Raw genomic sequence first — 9,350 nt, 5'->3', positions numbered from 1 at the left:
GGCGGGGGTAGCGGCTGCAGCCCCACCAGCGGCCGCAGCCTGGGCAGCAGCAGCTCCAGCATGCGCATCATCTCCAAGACGTCGTCTACCAAGAAGAGCTACCGGAGCTAAAGTGCCCACCTGCCTCAGCTGCAAGCCCCCAGCTCCCAGCACTCAGGCCTGACGCTTTGCTGACATCCTATGCGCAAACCCCACGGCAGGAAGTGACCTGAGAGTTTCAAGGTCGCTTTGTCCATCCGTCTGCCTCCAGACGGGTCCCACAGAAGTACCTGATCCCTCCTGACCTCAGAGCCCTCCAGGATCCATAGGCATCCATGCCAAGCAACACTGACTCAACTGCTCTGTGCCAAGACCTGGCTAGGACTTTTCCCTGAGGCAGCTTCCAGAGTAGGGCATGCAGTGGGGTCTTCCTCCCTTCCTGTCTGACCAGACCCTCTGCAACCACACGATTTAGCATTGGCCTTGGTGCCCCAAAGATGAGCACAACCTAAGCCAGAGTTTTCACGTGTGCCGTTTCTCACCACAAGCAGAACACTTCTGAGTGGGCTCTCAGACCAGAAAATGTCGTTGCAAACTCTGCCACACATATTGCCTCCTCACCTCCTTCTTTCTTGTCCCTGCCTAGGCCCAGCCACTTCCCTTGACTCCTACCAGCAGACTAACTGAATGAGAAATCAATACCCTTCAGAACATTAACAATTCTTGATTCTTCATGCTAGAATACAAGGACTGTATCAGGAACCCAAAAGCTCTCCTTGGCCTGGGACTACATTAAATGATAGTTCACAGAGCCGAATGCTTTCCAGGTCGGCCCCATTGAAGCCAGGGTTGGAATTTAGCTGTCCCTACACAGAAGTGTCCTGAGGGTGAGTGGCAGGCGGCAGGCTTATGTGCAGGTGCAAGAAAGGCAGCTCACTCCAAAACACTTGTAGGAGAGACACCAGAAAAACAAAACCTTTTAACCTGCATTAAGACTTGCCCTGGCAGAGGGACCAGCAGTTGGAATGGTGGTTAAGGCACTGGACCCCCACACGGCCAACCATGGTTCAAGTCCCAGACCTAGAGGCTTGTGCTAGCCACGTCTCCCTTCTGGGAAGTTTTCTTCCCTTTTGCCTTGCTCTTTTATCCTCTTTCCTGCCCTCAATTCTTTGTCTTCTCGTCGTCTACCACATGATCCCTGTGTGCCTCCTCTCTCTACCCGCCTTCTTTCCCTCCTAACCTTTATTTCTCCTTTCTTCCTCCCCTATTCTTCCCATTTGGGAATATATTTCCTACCTTTTCCCTTCCACCCTTTCTTTCCCTCTCTCCCTGTCTGTGAAATGTCTCTATTCCATGTGGATGTGTTGCCTGTCTCCATCCCTGGCCAGAACCAGAGCTTTTTAAGCCAATGTACCGAATTCCCTGTGCCACAGGGAAGACCTGAGATCACAAACTCCAGAGAGACAGTTCTTCCCTCGGTGTTCTCCTCACCCTGAAGGCACATGCGGCTTAGTTCCTAGAAGGAGACAGAGGGAGGATGAAGGTGGAATAGGGAGTGGAGTGGGCATGGAGGCCTTTTTGGAGGCTGGCCTTTATGGAATGGTTTCCCTGTTTAGTCCAAAGAGCTGCACACCCTCAAAACATCTGCCATGTATTCAAGATCATAAGTACAGATGACCCATCACCCTTCAAAACAGCCTGCTCCCTTGTGCTTGCCTCATTCCTAAAATCGCTTCAATAAAACGTCACTGAGCTCTTGAGGTCTTGATTGAGTCTGTCCTATCTGACACTCAGAGGGCACGTGGGGCTGGAGGGCTCTGGGAAGAAGTGCTTCCCACCTACAATGAATCCAATGGACCATCCTCCTGCTCAGGACTGGGCTTTGGTCCTGGGCTGCAGAGAGACCATCCTCTGGCCTGGAGATGGCTGTGTCCACATCATTTCAGTGGCCCCTGTTCTCACAGTTCAGCCAGTTATTTCACTCATTCCCCCAGTAGGAATCTTCTCTGTGCTCTGGCTTCTCAGCAACCTGACCCACCTCTATGGGACTCATTCCAGGACAGAATGAGAAACTCCATGCGATGGGATCTCTCCCCACCCCAACCTCTGCCTCCCACCCTTGCCCGAACCTCCCCACTAGTCTGGGTCCCAGAGCCAAGACTATAAAAAAGGAAACATTGTGAAAAATCACAATTAGACTGAGACTGTCTGAGAACCCTTAAATTCCAGTTGCCTAATCAACGAGCGGGAAAGTTGAGAAACATGACATAAAGCATATTGGCTGCATATTCCCAATCCTAACCCAGGCTTCTGTCCACCAGAGCAGGAGAACAGAGTGAAGTCAGGAGAATAAGACTGAGTCCCAGCCTTACCGTGGACACAGCTCTGACTCCCCATTTGTCTTACCTGTGAGGTTGAAACTACGGAGTGTCCTAGAATTAAACGAGATCATGATTTGAAGAACTCAGAGTGTTCCCAGAAAAGGAAGAACAGCCAATAGGTGTTACTAGTATTACCGATGGCTAGGTTTTGATCTGGGAATGTCAATGTGGAAGGGAAAGGTCAGTCAAGCCAGCAGTGTGCACAAAAGAGATTAATGAAAAAGAGGAGGAAATAGAGAGGTAATGGGGCCTCAGGCATCTGCTTCTCTAACCCCAAAAGCCTTCCTCCCTGGGAACTTCTAGGATCACCTAGGATCCCATGGAGGGCACTTGGTTCTGGAGGGCCTACAGCGAAACATAGAAATGGCCAAACTACCAAACAACAACAACAACAAAATCCTAACAGAAAAAATTTTTTTAGAAAAGGAAGTGGGTTTGAAATTCCAAAAAGCCCTTGCCTTTGCAAAAGAAGAAGAAGAAAGAAGAAGAAGAAGAAGAAGAAGAAGAAGAAGAAGAAGAAGAAGAAGAAGAAGAAGAAGAAGAAGAAGAAGAAGAAGAAGAAGAAGAAGAAGAAGAAGAAGAAGAAGAAGAAGAAGAAGAAGAAGAAGAAGAAGAAGAAGAAGAAGAAGAAGAAGAAGAAGAAGAAGAAGAAGAAGAAGAAGAAGAAGAAGAAGAAGAAGAAGAAGAAGGGAGAAGAAGAAGAAGGAGAAGGAAAAGAAGAAGAAGAAGAAAAGAGGAAGAAGAAAAGTTTTAACTATTCCTTGCCTCTATTACTCTATCCCATATGGTCATTACCCCATTCCTGCATCTTAAACTGCCCAATTCAAGACAAGCAAAAGTGCATTTGGGAGCTCATCTTTGCAAAAGAAGAAGAAGGAGGAGGAGGAGGAGGAGGAGGAGGAGGGAGAAGAAGAAGGAGAAGGAAAAGAAAAGAAGAAGAAGAAAAGAGGAAGAAGAAAAGTTTTAACTATTCCTTGCCTCTATTACTCTATCCCATATGGTCATTACCCCATTCCTGCATCTTAAACTGCCCAATTCAAGACAAGCAAAAGTGCATTTGGGAGCTCATCTCCCACATCTCCATTCCGTGGCCATTAAATAGAGCTTGTGCCTAACACTCAGTTTCAGTTTCAGGTTCATAACTTGACTCTCCAATATTGAACAACAAAAGATCCCACCTTTAAGAATAAATTAAAAATCAGTAACCTATCTAATGTGTCCTCAAATCGCAGGGAAGTCAGGGCATGTAAATGATGCCCCTCCACACCTTTCCTATGACAAGGTAAAAGCCCCAACTCTCCTTTTCCTTGAGATGAGCTACTGGATTCACCAAACATATCTGTCTGTTGACCCCTTTTATCACTCCTATAAACAAGGAAGGAGGAGAAATAGAATTTTTATGGGGTCCACTAGCATGGACTATTAGCTCCTTCTCTCTGCTCTTTGCTACCCTAATTACCCACTTTGCTGCTTAGCAGTTGCCAATACCCCAAGCTCATAAAGCCGATTTAATGGTGATTTGGGGTTTGACCCAGTCTAGCTCTCCATCCCCTTACCAGATAAAAAGGGGACAGCTTTGTCATGACTTGATCACTCGCGCCCCATTCTCCCTTCCAGGGCCCTGTCACTGCCTCTCTCTCCTGCCATGTCGTGTGGCTCCTTCCAGCCAGGCTCCAGATGTGGCAGTCGGAGTTTCAGCTCATGCTCAGCTGTCATGCCCCTGATGGTCACCCACTATGCAGTGAGCAAAGGGCCATGCCGGCCCGGGGGTGGTGGGGGTTACCGAGCCCTAGGCTGCTTTGGCTCACGGAGCCTGTGTAACGTGGGCTTCGGGAGGCCCCGGGTCGCTTCCAGGTGTGGCCTGCCTGGCTTTGGGTACCGAGTGGGGGCCACCTGTGGGCCTTCTGCCTGCATCACCCCAGTCACCATCAACGAGAGCCTGCTGGTCCCGCTTGCCTTGGAGATTGACCCAACAGTGCAGCGGGTGAAGAGGGATGAGAAAGAGCAGATCAAGTGCCTCAACAACCGCTTTGCATCCTTCATTAATAAGGTAAGAGGGCAGGGCCCAGAGGATCCAGAGCTGTGGGATGAGACCCACTGCAAAGAACAGCCCATGTCTGGTCCAGGGGACCAGGAAGGGGCTGGCAACAGAGAAGCTACAGTTTTCACACTGGCCTCTCCAGCACTTCATGGCCACTGGCCATTGAAAGCTGCCTAGATCGGGTTCAACACTAAAAATGCCCTGTCCTTTGTAAAATATGTCATCTGTCTTCCAGGTGTGGCCTGCCTGGCTTTGGGTACCGAGTGGGGGCCACCTGTGGGCCTTCTGCCTGCATCACCCCAGTCACCATCAACGAGAGCCTGCTGGTCCCGCTTGCCTTGGAGATTGACCCAACAGTGCAGCGGGTGAAGAGGGATGAGAAAGAGCAGATCAAGTGCCTCAACAACCGCTTTGCATCCTTCATTAATAAGGTAAGAGGGCAGGGCCCAGAGGATCCAGAGCTGTGGGATGAGACCCACTGCAAAGAACAGCCCATGTCTGGTCCAGGGGACCAGGAAGGGGCTGGCAACAGAGAAGCTACAGTTTTCACACTGGCCTCTCCAGCACTTCATGGCCACTGGCCATTGAAAGCTGCCTAGATCGGGGTCAACACTAAACATGCCCTGTCCTTTCTAAAATATGTCATCACTCTCTCTCTCTCTCTCTCTCTGGATAATACCTAACAAGACCACTCACGTTGCCTGAAGTCAGACTGTAAGAGAAACTTCCAAAGCGACACTGAAAGAGATGACCAAAAAGCTAGAGAAATGTCCTTCCTGATGAGAATACCCTTTAACAACAGAACCACTTCCCGTGTGCCTGAGCTGAGGCAGGACTGTTGTGCCTACAGGCAGGATGGGCACAATGACCCCAGAACTTGCCATCAGTTTATGCCTAGGGAGAGGAAACAGTAAAACAGTCAGGACTGGAGCATGGGGTGAAGGGGGGCGGTCATCACCCAAGCTACCATTTGTCTCAGAGCCACAGCTCTGAAAGTCTGCAGGGAAGGACCAGGTGCTGCCTTAAGAAGGCACTGGCCTGTCCTATCATCCCTCAACTGTTTCTGGGCCTGTCCTCAGAGAAGCTCCTGGGGTCAGGTTCCATGTCAAGGGCTGAGCCAGAGTTTCTGTAGCCCCAAAGTTTAGGGCCAAGTGTCCTGGGCCAGAAGTCAGGAGATCTGTGTCCTGGTAGTGGCTCCACCCCTGTCCCCATGAACAAGCCACTGTCTTGGCCTCAGGGACTCTGCTGCTTAGTGGGGAAAAGGAAAAGAGATGGTGGCAGAATGAAAGGTTATTAAATGCAAAAGTTCAAGAAGGAATTTGATTAGTTTATTTTTAAAGCCTATTTAGTTCTGGTTATAAACTCATTCCGACCTCTAGACCCTGATCATCAACAAGGGGATGAAGTTTTAGATGAGGCTCACAGGGACTTTAGAAAACACACCTGGGGAGAGATCTCTACTTAGATTTCGTAGTATGGAAGGTTCTGGAGAGAGCAGAGGTTTCAACATGCTTTCTAAAGTATTAGGCGAGGAAAACCAATCTAGGTCAGAAATAGTTCAGGCTGATTTACTTCACTTAGAAAGGGTTTCAACTGGATGAAACCTTTGGACTTGGGAACTTGACTCAACAATAGCTTAGAGAGAACCCATCAGAGATGAAGATATCCTACAGAAAGTTGTCCAAGCTTTCTGAGGATGAAACACATGAAAATATCCCAAAGTTGCTTCTTCATCCTTCTATAAGGTTGGGAGCCTCATGCCGATGTGACCATTGACCACAGTAGGACATTTCCTTCCTCTGCAGTTTTCTTGAGAGACAACACACAACATGGAAAATCCCAGGGCGGGGACTGAAGGTCAGATTCTCTTGGCCAATGACTAACTAGGTGACCAAGGTCAACCCACTCAACTTCTCCCAATCTCAGTTTCAAACCCACAGAAAAGGAAGAGGTAGGTTTGCAGCTTTTCACATAACTGACCTGCATGTTTTGTAGACACAGCCATACAAGACCCAGCAAAGTGGGTAATGAGAGCCCTGCAGAGTCAAAGGGCAAAGCCCTTGATCTGACCCTACCTCCTGCCCCAGTGCCCTGGGCTATAGTAAAAGAGCGCCTGGAGTCCCCAGCATCACACATCCTTCCATTAGTATGAAAGTTACAGAGTGCCTTCCCACATGCAAGCCCAAATAGGAGCTTTGGGAAACAAAGGGATGCTTGAAGGAATAGGAGGGCTTGGTCAAGGTCATGAGGCTAAGAGGAGGCAGGTAGGCAGGACAGACAAGAATTGGGCAGTACTCTTTCCACCACAAGGGGAGGTGCAGATCCTCTGAGCTCCCCCAGACAGGGAAGACACACAGACACGAACCCTCGGGTGCAGGTCTACGCAGAGACCCTAGTTTTTGCTAACATTAGTGCCTCGGGAACAGGGTATAGAGACAGAGCATACAAACTCGTTCCACTGCCCTCTCCAAGCCCCAGTCCCCAGGGTTGCTGCCACCTGGTGACCTCCTCTTCTTGGCTGCAGGTGCGGTTCCTGGAGCAGAAGAACAAGCTGTTGGAGACCAAGTGGAACTTCATGCAGCAGCAGAGGTGCTGCCAGAGCAACATCGAGCCCATCTTTGAGGGCTACATCTGTGCCCTGAGGAGGCAGCTGGACTGTGTGGCTGGAGACCGTGTGAGGCTGGAATCAGAGCTCTGCAGCATCCAGAATGCCCTGGAGGGCTATAAGAAAAAGTGAGTCGCACTGCCTCACTCCATGAGTGGACATGGGACGACCTACAGAAAATATCTGGGCCTCGATTTCCCATCTGTAAAATGAGTTCATTAGTTGGCAGAACAATTAAGTGGGACAGCACAGGCAGAGCATCCAGTCTGGCACCTTGGAGCTCTGAAGCTGTGTGCTTGTCTTGGCTTTCTGCCACCTGCCTACATAAGGCCGGTACTCCTCTCATTTAAACCTCTCACCTGTCGTTCTGCAGCTCCAAGTCTCTGCTCCAAGCTACCTGGGCTGCTTTATCTTCTGCCCATCCCTTTGCAAATCTTGAACTACTTACTTCCCACTTCCCAAACAGATCCCCAGGCCTCTTCCCTCTAAGCTTTTGCTCCAGCTGTTCATTTTGCCTAGTAAGCCCCAACTCAGCCTTTCTCCCCACCCTGTCTTCAGTCCCAGCTAGAAATGATCACCCCTTGTTAGCAGGAGCTGCCTTATTTCCCTTTGCAGTTCTTTGTGGTTCTGCTCTGGGGTCTGAGTCACAGCACTGAGGAGGTGGTTGATTAGCATACGTTAATTTGTTGTTGTTGTTGTTGTTGAGGTTTTGCTATAGTTCACCAGAAAGAGAGAAATCATCCCCTCCCCCGGGGGGGAGGATGGCCACTCCGCAATCCCTTCTCCTCCATTCTCCTCTCAGGATCTTGGGCACGCACGCACACATGCCTGGCGTGAGTTTAAGCCACTGGGTCCGGGACTTGAACCACGGTCAGCTACATGGGAGTCCAGCAACATAGCCATTACACTAACTGCTGCCCTCAGCATATGTTAATTAAGAACTTGCAGGCAAGTAGATCCAGGGCTTGCAGGGGGCTGAGCCCACATAAATTGCCTTATGGCCTTGGGTACTGGGTTGGTCTCTACTAGGTCTGGGCCTGGGCCTGTCACTACAGGTGTGCAAGTGGGTGAGGAAGGGGTGGGAGAGGCCCATTTCCACTGAGAAGGTATACACTGAGAGCAGTAGCTCACCAGGGACAGCTCAGTGGAGCACAGTCACATCGGGACACTCATGCTGCAGGTGTCATCACACACCTACTCTATACCACACGCTGGGCTGGTGAGTGTGGGTTTGTGGATAGAGAGTAGACTGGGTCCTGCCCTCAAGCTGACCACAGTCCAGCGTGCAGACTGCCTGTGCATCCACACAAACCACTGGAACGTGGTGCAGAGCATGGGAGAAGAATCCCAAGAAAGGGAGAGAGAGGAAAGAGGCCAGGAAAGCTTTCTGGAAGAGGTACCATTTGCTCTGGGCTTTGAAGGATAACTTTTATTCCAATGGCTTCTCATAAAAGGGGAGTTCAGAGTAGACCTTGGCAATAAGGGAGGGGCACAAGTAGGTGACAAGGAAAAGCCAGAGTGTGACAAGTGAGGGTGCCCATGCTAGTAGACAGTGACAGCTGCAATATGGTGAGGCTACGGGAGGGTGGCAGCCAGCCCTCAGCAGAGCAGTACCTTTCTGGAGGAGTAAAAAATCAAGATACGGTTAGGAAACATGATTTACAACTCAAGAGGAGAACTTTGACTTCTGAGAGAGGATAATATGAGAAGGGCAGAGCTACCTGGGATTTTTAACAATAAGAGCAAACACAGTATTTACCCATGCCCGGCACTGTCCTAGTGTTGTGGTTATTAACTTACAACCGCCCTGTGAGGCAGGACTGGTGCTATCCTCACTCCACAGAAGGTGGAGCCACACGCGCACAGAGAGGCCAAGTCACTGACCAGCCTGGCCATGACCAGCAGGGATAAGGGTGGGGTGGGAACCAAGGCAGTTGGCTCCAGAGCCTAGAGCCCAGTGCTGTGCTGAGTCCTGCTGGGAGAAGCAAGGAGGGCATCAGGAAGCGTAGGCACGCTTTTAATGGTTTGATGTTGCTCATCAGACAGTTCTTCCAGCCAGACTAAACCCCCTGACTTCGAACCTCTCTGCCTTAGGAGAGCGGTGAGTGGGCAGAGGTGCTCTGAAGAACTTGTCTCTGTGGGTCTGTAAAGTCGGTAATTGCTCCCTCTGCAGCTGGACTGGGGCTAGTGGCCAGGCTGGGAGCCCTTCTGGTGAGGAAGACGCAGAGGGGGGAGTTCCAGTGACCACAGTCAGTTTTTAAATGATTCAGATGGCTGTGCTAGCTCACGACATTGCTCCACCTTCCAGAGGAAACGTCTTACTGGAGTGGGCTTCCCTCAGCAG

At 50.2% G+C, this 9,350-nt stretch overlaps 2 protein-coding genes across 2 annotated transcripts in view; both read left to right on the top strand.

Annotated features, from left to right (window-relative positions):
- LOC102501213 (keratin, type II cytoskeletal 5) overlaps nt 1–111 on the top strand; it is a 14,264-nt gene extending 14,153 nt beyond the window's left edge. The window contains exon 10 of the mRNA XM_006163179.1: nt 8–111. Within this exon, the coding sequence (XP_006163241.1) occupies nt 8–111 (104 nt within the window). The remainder of the gene's footprint in view (nt 1–7) is intronic.
- Nucleotides 112–4,005: 3,894 nt separating this feature from the next.
- The window catches only part of KRT82 (keratin 82), a 15,052-nt gene continuing 9,707 nt past the window's right edge, over nt 4,006–9,350 (top strand). Inside the window, exons 1-2 of the mRNA XM_006163173.2 lie at nt 4,006–4,410; nt 6,926–7,134. Of these exons, the coding sequence (XP_006163235.1) occupies nt 4,006–4,410; nt 6,926–7,134 (614 nt within the window). The remainder of the gene's footprint in view (nt 4,411–6,925; nt 7,135–9,350) is intronic.

Source organism: Tupaia chinensis, unplaced genomic scaffold (genome assembly GCF_000334495.1).
Source record: "Tupaia chinensis unplaced genomic scaffold, TupChi_1.0 Scaffold141469_1, whole genome shotgun sequence".
NCBI classification, from domain to species: Eukaryota; Metazoa; Chordata; class Mammalia; order Scandentia; family Tupaiidae; genus Tupaia; species Tupaia belangeri.
The sequence above is the reverse complement of the archived record's forward strand: the minus strand, read 5'-3'. Positions and strand labels throughout refer to the sequence as shown.